General features: G+C 40.0%; 1 protein-coding gene across 1 annotated transcript in view; it reads right to left on the reverse strand.

Annotated features, from left to right (window-relative positions):
- The window catches only part of GABRG1 (gamma-aminobutyric acid type A receptor gamma1 subunit), a 53571-nt gene extending 37649 nt beyond the window's left edge, over positions 1-15922 (reverse strand). The window contains exon 1 of the mRNA XM_030449617.1: positions 15831-15922. Coding sequence (XP_030305477.1) covers positions 15831-15922 — 92 coding nt within the window. The remainder of the gene's footprint in view (positions 1-15830) is intronic.
- Positions 15923-17791: the final 1869 nt, after the last annotated feature.

Consider the following 17791-nt stretch of genomic DNA (forward strand, 5'->3'; position numbering starts at 1 on the left):
TTTGTTAGCTACTTATTTCATCAAGACATACATAAACAAAACATACAGTGAAAACACACATTCAGTTACTGCCCCTCTTTTAATTAGATAAGGAGCAACATATAGTTGATAACCCAGTCATTAGATAAAAATCGCAATAGATTGGCTGCATCTCCAGATTCACTCAGATAGCACTGGAAGGTCAAAGAATATCTGGAAGTCATTTTCTTTTCATTTGAACCAAATGAGTACAGACTTAAGTATTTGTTCAGTGCTAAAGCCTGCAATGTATATCACTCATGCAGCTGATTTCAGGGATTCAAGTCAAGCAAAGTGCATCAGACCGATAGCAGTACCTGACAGTCATACAGGGTATCTTCACAAATGGGCACTGGCTAGCAGTTATTACAGAACATATGCAATCCATATAAATCAGTTCCAACGTTAAAGTAAGCACAGATACTCCATTAAAAGAAAGGAATTGTATTACTGTCCTCATATCAATTTGTACTGTCTGGCAAAACTAAAAATGTTACTAGTGTATTACTCGATAGGGATTTAAGGCCTTCTAAATCACAGACATCTGCTGCCCCCAAAACTAAGGGTGGAATTTTTCAGTTAATTTTCCACAGGAATGAAGACTACAAGTTGGTTCCACATGGAAGTAACACTGAGCCTTCAGGAGCAAACAACAGAAAAAAGTCAGGAAAGGACAGTGATGGAGTAGGCAAATCTGTTTCTTCCTGCACTCTTTGCAGGAATGCACCAAACCAGTCAGTATTCATAAGACTTTGCAACACTTCTCAGGTAACACTAGCAAAGTCTCACCAAAATTTCGACTGTCACAGCTGTGGAAACTGCTCAGTGGTTTTGTCATGCCTGCTAGTTTGAAAGTGCAACAGGGAGCTTGCTCAGTAGGTTCCCAGCTGATGAACAAAATGCACTACTTGGATATCAGGACTTTCATACTTAGCTTGCTGCAATCAAGTTACAAGAGTCTATTATAGCTGAGAGCAATATGCAATCTAAATACAAGGTTCACTGACAGCTTCCTCTGTAGCAGTCTGAAAAGTGCTTTCTTTTAAACTGAAATGCACCCTAAAATACTGAATCTTTAGTGCACTACATAGACATTATAGAAATGTCAGCTATTAAATATTTAACATTTCCCATTAGCAGGATCCCACTAATGGGAGCACTAAAAGAAGTAGGAAGCTAAGTTTTGTAAGTGTATACTATTTTTCCCTCAAAGCTACCTACTGCTCTCTCTTTCATGTTACGTTACCACGTGTTGTCTGCTTGCACTTTATGTCATCCAATTACTACATAAATTAGCTTACAGTTGTTAAGATTACAGAGGCAATCCCAGCCTTTCCCCAGGGGCATTAAGATGATGACTGATAAAACTTCACTTACAAGCAGCTCCCTAAGAGACAAGACATGCTGACTACAAAACTGACCTCATCTTCCTATTTTTGTCCTCCATCCCACAAACCACAGAAAGTACAGTGAAACTACCAGAGCTCTGTACAGCCCCAGGGCACCTGACTCTCAGGATCAATGCAATTGTTTGCAGAGGATTGGAAATGATGATGATTGTCCTGCTTTAATGTTCTTTTGTCCTGCTTTAATGTTCTTTCCACATCTCTATTAAGAAAAGTATACATTTAGCCAAATTGAAAAGTACGAAGTCATTCTTGGGTCATTCCCACCTAAACGCAAGAGGAGTTTGATACCTCCACTTGAACTCAGTAGAATATCTTGGCAATTTGAAGAATTTTAAAATTTATAGATTCACAGGACAACTCAAATGGGAAGAGATGATGGGAGGCCTCTAGCCCAGCCTTCTGCACAAAGCAGGGCCAGCTTTGAGATCACAACAGGTTGCTAAAGGACTGATCAGGCTGGGACTGGCAGACCTCCAAGAATGGAAACTTCACAACCTCTCTGAGCAACCTTCTATTTCTATCTTTTCCACTATTTATTATATCTAAATAACAAGAAAAAAAGGTACTAATACAAATACATCTCAGATTTATCCTTTCTGTCTTGTTCGATTGGAAGACCTCTGGTCCTCTCCAGTTTTGAAATTATCAACTACAAACAGGTATACAGATGAGGATAATGATATCTTATAGAAAGCTTATAGAAAGCTATTAATAATGTCATTCCTGGGGTAGAGAGAAATACTCCATCCCAGCATTTGGCAGCTTTTCCAGCCACTACTAAGTATATTAGGTTAAGCCTGTGGCTCATTCATCCATTACCTAAACCAGCAAAGGAATCAGCAAAAAGCAGAAATTACTACAACCAAATCAGGAGGAACCACTACTCTTACTCACTCTATTCCTATCTTACTGGCATTTTCAGAGATGACTGACAGTGATTAAGCCATGCCACTACCAGAATACCATCTTAAGTCTTTTTTATTATGTGGCCCAAACCACTGACCATGCAATAAAGACTATAATGCCTCTGCAGCACTCATGGCATCCAGTTCTCTACTTTTCATTACTAAGACACAGGCACTAATTTGCAGCCACATGATTGAGACAAGAAAGAAATTGTGATGTCTGGAAAAAGGAAGTTACCAGAATCTATGAAAAGCCTCCTGTATGGCCCTCCAATAAAGCAGAGCACACAAGACCTGCTAACTTGAATTCTTAATTCAGGTTTTTTGGGGGAGCTGCATAAAGGTACCCTAAAGAGCACTCAGACACACGGAAGCAACAGGATGCTGTGTCCATGTTAGTTTCTAGGAATCTGAATTACTGATCTTTGTCATACTAAGTAGATTTAAACTACTTGGTTTTAAAGGGGGAAGTCCCTTCAGATTTACATAGTCAGCAGGATCAGTTGAAATGGTGTAACCAGGATCCAGCTGAGGTTGCCAGACCAAGTTCTTTAAAGAAACATTCACTTTGAAAACAAGATGGTTCAAAACTGCTGACCTTTTATCCAAATTTCTGCATCTCACATTGCAAAGTCTAGCTTTTTCTGTAAGATTTGGAATGAGGTTTGGAAGAAAAGACAGAGGAGAGCAAACTTGATTCCAAAGCAGAAAAAGAAAAAACAAAAACCATGCTCAATCCAGTTATGCTGTTCAAATATTTAGCAACAGTTACCTTGGGCTAAGCACCTTCTTACTTCTTTGCAATTAAAATAAACCCTACACATAATGCCTACTGTCAGCTAAGTCCACCCTTGCTTTTACAGTAGAACTTTCCCCTCTCCCTCACTATTCCAGAAAGGAAAACAATTGAAGAGAAATTAATCTAAAGGTTATTACATATATACACAGAACATAATACTTAATCCTTTCTCCATTTACAAAGTTCACTTCACAGCACCATGCTATGTTACATGTTACTCTAGGTGTTGATTTAATGATTTTATAAATAAGAACAAGATCCTGCTTTTTAACACACTTGTGTTTAGAACAGTTCAACCAGCTTCATAATCTCAAAGTAAACTGCATGCATACAGCTAACAGTAATTAGGCAAAGAAGTGCCCTAATTATGCTCTTTGTTCTTCAATTAATTTGAGACATTACCATGACTAATAAATCCCTGAGCACAACTAACTAATGACTAAATAAGTCTTTTCAACATCAGGAAGCAAGTTCATCTTCAGACATTAATGTCATCGGTCTTTTTTCTCCTTTAAATATGAGAAAAAACAATCAGATGAGCTTTATGTTGCAATTAATATCTGTCCAGTTATGTAAAGAACTGGGAAAAACGGAGAGTGCTCTGACTGCTCTTTGCATCATGCCTATCAAAGTACTACACGCAGAAGGACACATACAGCCTAGGTGTGAGTATTTAAACACAGCTAAAGATCAATTTAGTTGCTCATTCCCAGGTTCCTATTCCCACCCAGTATACCCAAGGGTACTCACTCCTCCAAGTAGGGTTGATTTATGGGGAACCCTTAAACTTCTGGAAATACTGTAAAGACTGAGCAGGGAACTGTGGTTATCAGCAGGTCATGCCTATGCACAAGCAACTCAATCAAAGTCTCAGTGGCTGTGAGGTTTAAAGAACCCTGCACAGTGGCTTTGTCTGGTGATAAAGTGAGCCTTTTGTACAAGGAACGCTCTGGGAATCAATGAACAAATAAATAAGAAGGCAAGTCAGGGTTTCAGATTATTTCTATGCTAAAAAGAGCTGAAATGAAAACACTATTTTCCTTTTTTGCCTTATAGTTATGAATGAAAAAAAGAAAACCAGTGATGTTAGTTCATTTAGCCAAGGATCTTCTCTAACAGAAGCAAAAAGAAGATGCAGAAGGAGAAGCTGTTCTACTTATACATGGGTAGGACATAGTAACACTTACCTGAATCATGACACAGGCCTTGAGACAGCTGCTGCTCAGTGGATGTGTTTCCCAAAAAATTATATATATGTTCTTTATTTAAGTATAATACAGTTAAACTTTTATTTTCCACTACTTAAAATAAACAACTATTTCTCTCAACTTTCACACTAAATAGCAATGTTTCCCAAATTGTAAACACAGGAGATTACTTTATTAGCAGCAAAGAATCTTTAGAGGATTGTCAAAATACTGCATTTAACTTCATAATTGATTGCTTCATAAGGAGTCAGTTGAGACAGTCAGAGTTTCCAGGGAAGATTTCCAATCAGTCAGACATCTAACCAGATACCACCTTACTCCATAGCACCAAACACAGAAGGCTTGTATGTGGTAAAGAAATATTTCATGGCCGTCGCAAGACAAACCTCTCTTAGGGCACGGCGCTCTGAGGTCCAACAGGTGTTCCAGCAGAACTGCACAAATAGTGCTCTGAGTCTGTTGCCCTCAGGGTTGATTAGCCTGGCTCAGTGCTACTGCTCCAGATTCAACTGACCTCCACACTGGCTTGCTCAGGACTGAGCTGAGCCTGTGCTTCAAGCCTCACCTTTTATTGGCCCCCTAATCCTGCTCATGTGCAGTTGGGGCCCACCCTAATCAGGCACAGGTGGGCTTAACACAAGCTCATGCCCATTACCTGGTAATTAGTGGCACCTGGTTGCCTCATTTCACTACAATGGCCCCATGAAAAAAGACCTCAAGTATCCCTGGAAAACAAAAACCTGGTGACTGATAATCACACATCCAGAGTCAGACATTTTTACAGAGACTGGTGATGATTCTAACTCTTGCTAAATAAGCAAGTATGTAGGCATGTGTCATGTGAATGACCAAGACACAGGACTAGGTATAGACAAATTCTAGAATGAATCTAGAATTTTAAGCAATGGCTGAGGCAGCAGAAAATTCCTTACAGTGAGATCAAAATGCAACTTCAACATGATAGGAGTAATTACTTTTATGACAGCAATGTAAAATGCATATTTACATATTTCCTTGGATCTTCAATATAAAACAAGGGCTGCAGACAGACTTGTAGTATCCTTCAGAAGCTGAAAAGGGATTGGGACCCCTGCACACACAAAACATTACTTATTTTTCAGTAGTAGCAGTAGCAGCAGGACCATATAGTCATGACGGCTAGAATAGGACACAATTACATTTTCCTTCAAAAGATTTTTTTTCAAAGCTTATTTCCACTGCTAGCTGTCAGGAGTGCATGGTTTAACTATCTCTCAAGATTAATCTTCCGAACCTGATGGCTGACTTCAGACTCATCAGTTCTATTACATTTATGTAGAAGTGAACTCTATTTTGCATTTCATCATCAGCTTCTTCACTGACAAGCTTTATTCATAGCAGAAAAATTACTTGGAAAATAAGCATAGCTACAAGCATAGAAATGCAACTACTGAAAACATGTTTCCAGAAGGCATTACTTGCTCTTAGTCCTATGGGACTGAGAGTGATGATGCTCCTACTCCTTCATCATCATCCTTTCTAAACTGGTTTAGATACCACCTTGAAAAAAAATCTCTTTCCCCCCCCACTCTCCATCATAGATGCTTTTATAAATCTATTTCTCCCTCTCTCTGCCTTGCCCAACTTTAGTACATTTTTTGTATGTCAAAATTTATTTCTTTTTCCAACTGAAGTATATTTTACTTACTCCCTTTTTTCTTTTTCTTTTTAACTCGCTTTTTACTTATTTCATCTTTTTTCATCTACCATATAATGGGAGGTTGATTCTTCTTCTGAGATCACATACCTCATTGTGCTCTTTGCCTTCTCTAATCTCCTGTTTGCCTGACTATTTAAGATTGTTTAAATTTCCCACGCTGTTCCCTCATTCCCTTCTCTTTTTTGTCTTTTCTGAAGAGATGAATCTGGACCTCAAGTTCAATGTAAAACTATCAGGGAAATTTAAAATGAAAGTGAACATTGTAGTGTATAGTATTAAAAGTAAAGGTTTGTTCAAAAAAACAAACAATAAAAGTAGGTACCTATTCATTCCCTGTAATGAAAAGTGTTGTCTGCATATTTCAGTGTATAGACTATGAAACTTGTGATATCTTAAAACATACCAAAAGCATCAGGTGATCAAGCTCTTTAGTGTCATTACAGCTTCAAAGTACATCTCTGAAAGGTATAAAACATTTTCTCCCACATAGAATATCATCAGTACAATTAATTTTAGTCTTAGCAAGGCCTTCACCTAAAAGCATTATCACATTTCTTATAAAATGATCTTCAACATCTCTGTGATGTTGAAATATTAAAAAAAACTAAACCAAACAGAAATTAGTGAACAATACAACCAGACTTAACTCTAGACATTTCACAAAGGCACAGCTTGACTACAGGAACATTTATGGAAATGGGATTTTTAGATTAGATTAAGAAAACCAGGTAATATGATAGATATGAAGAACAATTTTGGTGTGAAATCCACACAAAATGCTCTCCTCTAAGTAAACTTTCAGATAATGCCACATACTATTTGAAGTGATACTGGTCAGATTTATTAAATCAAATGGCTTTTAAAGATTTAAAAAATAAGAAAAAGTATCAAAACAGATATTCAGTATTCATCAGTTTATTCATATAATACTGAGCTAATTTTTTTCCTTGAAAATTCATCCAAATATTGATATGTTCAGATCAGTGTAACTGATGCCTTTATTCCTATCAAGAGGCAGTTCAGAAATCAATTGAAAATTTTCCTCACATTTGTCTCTACAGCTACAGGTAATTTGCTGTAGTTCAGAGCTGCTGGATTCTCAAACATATTCAGCTTGATTAGTACAGTTATCTCACTTTGACCATTTTAGTAAAAATATCTCTTTACCTCAATACTTGATGACAAAAATATTCTTCTTCTGTATTCTTTTATAGACCTGATGGAGACAACTATCTGCTTCTGCCTCCCTCTCTCTTCTGCTATATAATAGAGAGCAAGAACTTAGTACAAAATAGCAAACTGTACTAAAAAAAAAACAAAAAAAACAAAAAAAAAAAGAGACACCAAGCTAATTTCTGTAGTTTTCCACAAACAGCAAATTGTTTTCTCTATATCTACTTCTATTCTATATATCTACTTCTCTATCTACTACTATTTCCCTTGTTGTAGTTCATCACCATTGTTCCTCACCTTAATAGGCACCACTGCTTAGAGCCTGCTGCTGGGTCCCCCTAAAGCCACCTCTTCTCCAGGCTAAACAGCCTTCTCTGGGGACCTTCTCCTCCCTGACCAGCTTGGTAGCTCTCTGCTGTGCTCCCCCCATTTTACACCCAAAGCCAGATGCAGTTATCCCAATGGGGTTTCACAACTGCTGAGCAGAGGGAGATAGCCATTTCCCTCAGCCTCCGGGATGTACCCCTGATCACACAGACCAGGAGGCTGCTGGCCCTCTTTGCTGCCAAGGTGCCATGCTGTCCACCACAAACTCCAGGTCCTTTCTGGCAGAGATGCTTTGGCAGAGATACTCCCAACTCTTGCTCCCCTGTTGGGGGGAGCTTCCCACCCAGGTGCAGAACTTAGCACTCATCCATGCTGAATTTTATATCAACCCAACCTCTCCAACTGCCTCAGAAGAGCAGTCCTGCCAGCAAACATATGAACTTGATAAAAACAATATTTCAGTATGTAGAAAAAAAAAATTGTCTTCAGGAAAGGCTATGCTGTTATTTCTGATGCTATGAGCAGCTCTTTTCACGCTCTACACAAGTAAGGAAATAGGACACACTACTCCTCTTTACTCATATAATTCTACACTCTGATAACAAACTTGCATAGTATGTTGTGTGGGTTTTTTTGGCTTACAAAACCTGGGTAACTTATTGATCATAACATCCACATTCCCAGTGTAAGCATCCCTCTATTCTGAGAAAATCATTACTACAATACACCTTAAAACAGATCTTTGCCCAGGAAAGTACTTAAAGCCACGAATTATCTTCAGTGAGAAGGTCCTTCCTTTTTTTCTAGTAGGGGCCCTTATGCTGAATATATTTTAATCTTAGAGATCAAGAGCATCGTGGTGTTGTAAATTTTTTTATACAAAGATATATTCATCTTCTTCTATAAAATGTCTTTTACTGAAGGACTTCCAGCCATTGCATGTAACAAGAAATAAAAATTATCAGGAAGATACAGTAGGCCTTAGGCTAATCTGTACTTCCTCAACTGAAACTGAAGTCTAAACCTACCAAAATTCTTAGGGAACTTTATTTCAGATGGCTTTGAATGAAACCATAAATTGTAAAAATTGCAAGCTTGTATCTTCTCAGTTGTTTCACCTTGCTTTTAGGTTTTGGCCATACAGTACAATCAAAAAATTAGAATATAAACAGTAATATTCCACTATTTATCCAGACCAAACAGCAAGGAGTTAATGAAGATTCAGAGAGCAGAAGATAAAATGGTAACAGTAGCAAATTGTAGAGCCCGAGTTAATATAACTGAAAAAGGACAAATGTCATTAAATAAAGGATAAAATATCCCCAGACTGCAAAGGAAGGACATGATGATAAAAAGACATCAACTATCTTGGTATCTGAAACATACTCTGACCACAGCAGGATGAAATCTCCTGGGAGTTTCAGACTAGGACCATCACACAAAGACAGCCACATAAATCCATGTGCCACATGTCAGCACCTCGTTCAAGACTGAAGATCTCTATCTACACTTGACTGATGAAAGGTTTATTGTCATCAAGTTCATAATGAACTGATATATTGTTGATGGGTTAAGTGCCTTGATCCAAGAAACACTTTCCGTGGGGGACTAGACTTAAAAACAAATCTAACATAAATGAATGCTAAAACCCATAAAAAGTAGTTATACTAATTAAATGCCACTGTTCCTATAACATTAATCAAATTGAAAAGTCAGCTTTGTTAGATTTTTACCTGAAAATATCATGAGCATCTCAAGAATTATAACAAATGAACTCTCCTTTAAAAGACACTTTTAGTCACTTAAGCTGCTGGTATTTCAATCTATTCATGTGAACATTTGTTCTAATACAAATCATTGCAGATTTCCTGCAAAATCTTCATGTAACTAGGAATCTATTACAGCCTTTCACAAAAACAAGGTTATTTGAAATACTTCCAAGTTCTGGTACCCATGTGAGCAGGTATCAATCTCATCCCACAGGAGGCAAAAAAATGTGTACAGACTGAAGCAGCAACAGAACCAGAGATTTGCACTGAACTGTGCATCAAAATTATGCCATAAAGGTGAACTTGGCTTAAAATCACAGACAAAGCCATACAACCACAATAACTAGGCAATGACAACATGTCCCCAACAGAAATACAGTGAATAGGTTCTACTGAAATTTTACTGTAACTCTCATTAGACAATCTTGGACTAATCCACACATCAATGAACTAATGAATAATTGTAGAAAAGGTGAACATACTCCTCCACAAGGGCTAATACAGGATAAAGGCTTTATTACAGTGTACCTAAATCCTGTAATAAAAATTTTGCTGTCTCTCTGCCAGCAAAATTATCACTTCTCTACTGTAATTTATTGGGTATTAAATATAACACATACCTTATATAAAAGGAGTATCTACCTCTTAACAGACAGTGACTAAAATTTATAGGTGGTCAGTTGTTTCCTGTTGAACGCAATCTGCAGATCATCAATTGGATGGACTTGTCAACAAAGCAAGAACCCAAGGTACGTGTCCATAGTTCAGCTGCAGAGGGTCTGATATGACCCAACACACATTAAATAGCAGTATGCTGATGAGATCTAGTACCTTTTTGCCCCAAGAAAAACACTGAGGGCACTTAATTTTAAGAGAAAAATCTACATAATTCATTCTGCCATTTAAATATGGCATCAGACAACAAAGAAAAAAGAATTGTTATGATTTACAGTGACAGACACCTAAATTAATACTGAGTACTACCAATTTTTCCTAATATAAGAACTATGCAGATGAACTATATTCTGAAAGATAATTGGACCACAACTTCACATTAATAACAAGAAATAATAATAATAATAATAATTCCTTCTTATGAAGGAAAGCATGTTAAATGAATGGACCTACAATCTATTTAAGACTTCAATAATTGAGTCCAAAGGGGATGTGTCTCATGTTGCCTCAGATCTTTCCATTCCCTGTTTGTCTGTCAGAAAGACAAATAACTGCATATAAACTTAGAAATGGAAGAATTAGCTATTCACACCTTACCAGAGGAATGCGGTGACATGGAAAAGGATTGAGGATCAAAGCAAAGCAAAAAGAACATGAGGCACACCAGAGCAGTACCTGAGGTAATCCTGAGACAGAGTATCTCAGTGGCATGAAGCAGGAGTACTGAGTAATACTATGTATCTGCCATAAATGAGCCTAATATTTTATAATGCTCTCATTTTCATGTCTGTTCTGTCAAAGAGAAAAAGTAAATGGGTTTAAAAAATGGTTGACCAAATTCAATATTTTCTGAAGAAATGTAGGTAGATCAGTTTATTTACCCTAGAAAAAAATGTAAACTGCTATCAATTTGCCTCTCAAACTACATATACCAAGGAAATACTTCTAACAGTAGTTACTGTGACTGTAGCATGGGTCAATCTAATTCCATGGAAATTTCCAGCCTGCACAGAGTATCTCTGGTTGTGACAAATTTGTAAAACTTAATTTGGAAGAGATCCTCATCCCACAACTGTTAGGCACGTAACTGCACTGCAGCTTCTCATCGCTGACAGGCAAGGAGGTTTCTTCACGCAGATAATCTACAACATATCATGAAAGACTAGGCTGGGAAGAGAAAGACAGTAGGATGTTTTCTGACAAAAATGCTTATTCCTTAAAGAATTTTCAGAATTTGTTTGAGATGTTTTGAGTTCTCTTCAAATCAGGGACACACTGGGCAGATAAGAGTTTCGGCGAGTGGCTTCCCTGAGGAGGAACCAGCTGCAGATCACGTTCGTCCTGAGCAGCAGGAGCAGCCATGGGTCTGCACCTTGAAGTTGACCTGAAAAACCAGAGGTACAGACCTGGATTACTTCACAGAAGCTGGATGTAGGTTCAGTGAAGCCAGACGAAAGCAGGTGGGACTGTGAAAAGAATCTGGCTTGTTCAGCGTGCAGAAGGCAGAACAAGCCTTCTTGTTCTGAAGAAGATCCACCGAGTGGAAGCCAGAGAAACCTCAGACTAGAAATACTGAAAAAATACTTCATCAGATTCCTCCTCATTCAAACCTTTGAGCAACAAACCTGATGCAGAATCCACGGATAAAATCTCCAGTTTTGTTTATTCTGATACCAGACTGGATTGTCACAACAGATCCACCAAGGAAACACATTTTTATACAGTTATTTCCATTTTGTTAACATCACACTGATTTTCCCTCTTCCTTAAAGCAAGTTCTGTTCTGGTCAACTCCTTTCTAGTTGCTCCAGTCACCTCTACTGGTTCAGTGTCCTTCGCATGGTTCCCATTGCTAAGTGTAGGGAAGTCAATCAAGTTTTTTCATTAGGCCAGTAGGCCCACTGAGCTCACCACACTATTTTTCAGCCGTGTTAAAAAGTTTGCATGCGTAAATCTGCAAAATCAGGGTTTCTGTGTCATCTCCAGGTTAATTCAAATTGCATGTGAACTTCTCCTACAAATTATTCAGAGAAACTGATCAGAAATAAAAGTTACTGTCACTGTAAATCAACCACCCTCTGAAGGTTCCTGTCAGTGTATTACATACTGTCAGTTAAATTATACCTTCTCTCTGCTTTTAACAAATAACTTCTGATATCATTATTTTACCTAAATACCACACTCAGTTATTGTAGGCAGTGTAAGAAGGGCTGTGCGGAATTAAAAAAGCCCCTAGTACTCTTACCCTCATAATATGTTAATACCAAAATGGCTCTTTGCTTATCTTGGGAGATGCTCACCTTTGTTATTACTGTGAGTCAATACATACGACTTTTAAAACATATATATGGTAGCCCAACCCAAGGCAACTGACTTTTCAACAGCTCCTTTAAGCAGTCCTACCACAAACTAGGTGTTTTTGTTCAACCCACAGTCTTACAATTCCTGTACAGCTTCAAAGGAAAACCATGAATCCCCCAAACCCCTTGTAATTTACTCAGTGGCAGACTTCTGTTTCCAGAAAATAGTTGACCAAAGTTGACCAGAGGCAGTGAGCACTCACCTGCTACCTTTTCCGTCCAGATAAGAAGGTTTTGAATTCATAGAAAAGGTGCTCTTAGTTCACATCAGGTATATTTAACAAACAGAAAATTAACAGTAATTAAAAAATGTAGTTCAGTGTTTTACAAGAGCCTTTTTTAATACGTCATCATAGTTTGGGGATTTTCTTTAAATCCATTGTAGGAAAATTATGTGCAAAGAATATTTCTCATTATTTATATCTTGTTAAACTTTATACTAACAGAAGAAAACATTAATAAACTTTCAATAAAATAAGCAATATTTTAAGGCACTGGAGATGCTAAATAACAAGTTCTTCACTGTCACATCACAAACAAAGCACATAAGAGTGAAGATAACAATGAATAAACATCACAGATGTTCAAATGAAAGAGTAAAATCACTATTATCAAGCATTAAAAAACCCCATGTTGTTATGACAGGCTTAACACTGATCTAGGAATTTATATTAGAAGAAAACATAGTCCCTTATTATATAAGTATTTTCCTTAGAGATACTTTGAAATTGAAAGAAAACATTAGCTGACATTTGCACCTGCTCCATTGCAATGAAAGCATTTAAGAAAGCTTTTTAGAACAGCAGGTTACAAAACTAAAGGGAAGATATATGCAAAATTAAATTAAGTTTACAATATATTTTAGGGATGCTGACAAGCATATAAACATTTAAGCAATATTAAATTAGAAGAAATGTTACAGCTATTGCTGTATCTCTATGGTTAGAACTAAGGAAATAATTATAAATTACACTGTCAGCTCTTATGCTCTCCCTCTGAATCATCGTATTTTTATTTAACAAAAATAATATGTTTACCAAACATTTAGGACTACATTTTGGTAGGCTACTCTTTTCCTGTGCACACCTATAGGAAGGCTCCCAGTCCAGTTTCTGCTACAGAAGAGATGTCAAATATTGACACAAATAGACCTTCAAAATAACTGTCTGGGAAGTTACATCAAGCACATTGCCCATCCTGGTCATTGTGGTGCATCTGCAGAACTCAGGGAAAACAACTGTTTCATGGGACAGAGTCCAACAGCATTGAATGCCTTTGGTGAAGGAACTTTGGTGTACATGCTACAGCTTTTGGGGCAGTAGAATAAAATTATAAACTCTTGGTTGGATTTTGCTTGCTTAGGCTTTAGTTTCACCTGAAGTAAACTTCATTCCTGCTCAGCAGAGGACTTTGAGTATAATACATACTAGAAGTGATGCATTTTACAACCTTTTTAAAAGCATGTGTCAAAAAGGTGGGTAGGCTCCTGCAAGATGGTTCAGTGAAAACCAGCCAGAATTGGTGCAGCCTGGCCTGCTCCTAAGAGAAACATTACTTTTGTGTATTGTTTGAAACTTAAAGGAAAATTTTTGTCTGACACTACAGAAAGACATCTAAAGAAGCAGAAAAATATAATATTTCCATCCTACTTTGCCTGTTAAAGGGTTCTAGAGCTCCTGACCACTCTGCCAAGAACCCTGAGTTGTAATGAACTCCTTAACAAGGGAATCAGGAATCCTGGAAAACATGTCCATTTGTGGTCATAAAAAACAAACAAAAACCAAACAAATAACAAACAAACAAAAAAAAGAAAAATGTCTCAATAATTTTTCCATGTGGTCTCTGGATAAAAGGCAAGCCTGAAAATAGTTGATTCAGATACATGGATACCAAAGCCTCCATTTTATCTGAGTTTTTTCTGAGCACAAGATAAACTAATGGCTCTAAGTTATCCTTTTTTCCCAGTGAAGACTTCTTAGCAACTTATCTATAAATGCTGCTATTTAGTGAGATGTATATATACCTAATCTAACACCTAGTCCTGTAACCAAACCACACTTTTACAAACAAAAACAAAAACTGTAATTTTTTTTTTCAGCTAGCTAATCCTCCTTTTGTAGCTAAGTCTTTGAACTGATAATTAGAACACATTCTTGCCTCTCAAACCACTTTGATAATTTCCTTCATACTTAAGGTACAATATGTTCATTAAGAAACATTCTGAAGATGCACAGCTGCACTGGTATAATTTCCATCAAATGCTTTTGAAAAAATCTTTCCATAAATACACCAAGGCATTAAAACACACAGACTAAGAGGAGTATAGTCAGTGGTGTTTCTAACTTCTAGGATAACAGCAGTCATCTGAAGATGAGAGATGAGCTGAGATAAACACAACTTCACACAGGCCTGATAAACCACTATTCAGTATGGGGAAAGAGTCCTACAGCCAAATAGATTTAAAATAAATGTTTAATAGTTGGGGGTTTTTGTGTTGTGTTTTTTTTTACAGGCTTTATGCATACATTTGCTATATCCTCTTAGAATAATTTGGTTCATCATTAAAGAGGAAGACACACTGGGCAACATTCAAGTAGCCTCCAGTACTGCTTTCTGAATTTTAGGAGACTATAACCTGTGGAATGATTCACATTAGCTCCGAATTATTACTGGTGCTGAACAATCAGATTGCTTTTTGTTAAACTGTTATGGTACTAATTACACAGTTCACACAGCATTACCAAACTACGTTTCTTCAGAACCCTTTCAGATCAATTTTGTAACTCTCCCTCAAAAGCAACCTTTCCAACTTCGGGGGCTTGAGCAGCTGCCCGGCACCATCCCACGCTGGGCCCGGGCCTCTCTCGCTGGGGCTGCAGAGGCAGCAAGCCGTGCGAGAATACCCCCACATTGCCGCGCCCGCTGCCCAGGCTCTGCCAGGGGGGCCACCAGCGCCCACCCACCCGTCCGCCAGCCCACTCCCGCCTCCCCTCCCAGCGAAGCCGGCGAGGAGCGGGGCCGGACCGGGGGCGGTGGGGCCCACCCTCCACCGGTGCCGCAGCCCGCACCCGCCCCGCCCCGGGCTGCTGGGCCGGCCGGAGACCCGCCTGCCCCGGCCCAATTGGGAGCGTAGGGCGAGACTGGCTTCTTCCAGCACCGAGCTGAGTCCCGAATCACCAACTCGCTCGGCAAACAAGTGGAATGCGGCAGAAGTTTTACTTTGCTGGTACCGGCTTCCCCTCAGCCGTCCAGGGGACCCGCCGCCGGACCACCGGGACCTTTTTTTTTTTTTTTCTCTTTAAAGTTTCGCGCCGCGTAGTATACTCCTTTCCCCCATTTACATTTTCAGCCCCTTCCATCTCCCCAAGCCCGGGCAGCTCCCGCCGAATCTAGCCCGGGGCGCGATGCGCAGGTAGCCGAGAGCCGGCGGGAGGGTGCAGGCGGCCAGTGCCGGTGCTGGTGCCGGCGCTGGTGCCCGCCGTACTCACCCGCTCCCCAGTCGCACGGTGAGCAGCAGCAGCAGCAGCCGAGCCCCGCGACGGCGGCTCCAGCGGGGCGCGGGGGCCCCCCACGCATCCATGGGCGTGTAGGTGCTTTCCCTTCCCCGAGTTTTCTCGGAGAGGCTGGGAATTAGCGACCCTGCCAGTCCCACTGTACTACCCCCCCCCCCCCCCCCCCCTCCCCGGTACACGGCAGACAGAGAGAGGGGAAGGGAAAAGGAAAAAAAGAAAAAAGAAAAAAAAAAACAGAGAAAGAAATAAAGAAAAAAATGGGAAGAAAAAAAAACCCACAAAGCCCTACAAAAAACAAAAAAACCCACAAAACCGAAAAAAACCACCCAAACAGGTAGGAACCCCCTCTACAAGGATCGAGCAACTCGCCCAATAGGCTCATCAGGTTGCTTCATAAATTATCCTAAAAACTGCTGGGCGAATCAGTCCCTAGCGGAGGTGGAGCCTTCGTTACTAGAAGGGAAACATGCTTGGGCGAAAGGGTGGCATTGCTCTTTTCTCCAAAGAGGGAAATAAGACATATATATATATATATATACATACACACACATACATAATATATAAAATGTAAATATATGTTAAAAAATATATGTACATGTACATGGTTTTACTGATGTTTTTTTAAAGCTACTCAGAGGCAGCTTGCAATCTGCGAGCAGCCTCTCGGCCCTACCTAGCGGCTACCCGCAGCCGGGAGGAGAAGCGCGGGAGGGTGGATGTGCGTGGACAGCCTGGGGACTGCGCCGTCCCGCGCACGGCAAGACCTCGATTTTGGGGAGGGCGGCAGCAGCCGCGGGGAGCGGGTACCCTCCAGCCCCTCGTCCGTCCATAGAAGGGGCCCACCCCTCTCACCGTGGTCCTTGCAGCCGTGCTGGAGACAGGCGGCTTGCTCGGCGCTTAAGTGAAACCGCGGGAATTTCGCGTACTAGAGAAAGGAGAGTCGCGCAAGCCCGGAGGCTGCAGACGGCTTTGCTCTGCGCGGCCGCGGAGCGCCCCCGGGGGGGAAAGGGGAGGAAAGCGGGCGATGCGCGGTACTGAGCTATAAAATGCGCCGGGGGCTTACTGCAACATGCAAAACCTTTTTTTTTTTTTTTTTTTTTTGTTTTCATTCTTCCTGTCCTCCTCTGCTACTCCCTCCTGCCTCTCTTGGGAAACCTTCGGGGGACAGTAGCAAAAAAAGAAAAATCACCCAAAGCAACAAAAAAACAACTCAAACAATAACAACAAAAACTTATTATAGCCCCCCCACCAAAACCAAACCCGAGCCAGAAAAGCAGCTACGATGTCGGAGACGTGCCGGGGATTCCGCGCCTGCTGCCCGCCCACCTGAAGGACCAGCGCTTAAATAAAGCAGATTTCCAGGGTCGGTGGGCCCCTAAGTCCCTTCCCAACGCAGTTCCCTTTCCCTGGAGATGTTCCCACTTGCAGCTCGTTATGGGGCACTCGTTGAATAACCTCTTCTGCGTGATTCCCAGAGTAAGGAGCAAACTGTTTTATAGTCATCATCATCCACTGGGTCAAGGTGTAACTGCACAGAAATTAAAATAATCCCCCTCTCAGTGGTTATTCCGGTGAAAGGCAATGTTTTGGTTTGGGTTCTCCTGATTCTTTACACATCATCATCCGGTTATTATTTTATGTATACAGCTTGCAGCTGCTTTACTGGTTAAAGAAACTCAGCACGCTTCAGAGAGCTGCAGTATATTAAGTGAAAATTCAACGACTTGAAAATTAATAGCCAGTCCTCGGGGTACTGGCAGAAGGTAAAGGCACATATTATTGTATGACCCTAGGTTTCTTTATTGGTGGCTTAACACAGCAGGCATCATCCTATCATGATGGCAGAGGCATGAGCTCAGGGAGAATATGCATTTATTACAGAATAAGTGCAGAAGCAGACCCCCTGCTGCAGCTGGTGGCACTGGCTCCCAGGGAGC

This window comes from Calypte anna, chromosome 4A (assembly GCF_003957555.1).
Source record: "Calypte anna isolate BGI_N300 chromosome 4A, bCalAnn1_v1.p, whole genome shotgun sequence".
In the NCBI taxonomy this organism is placed as follows: domain Eukaryota; kingdom Metazoa; phylum Chordata; class Aves; order Apodiformes; family Trochilidae; genus Calypte; species Calypte anna.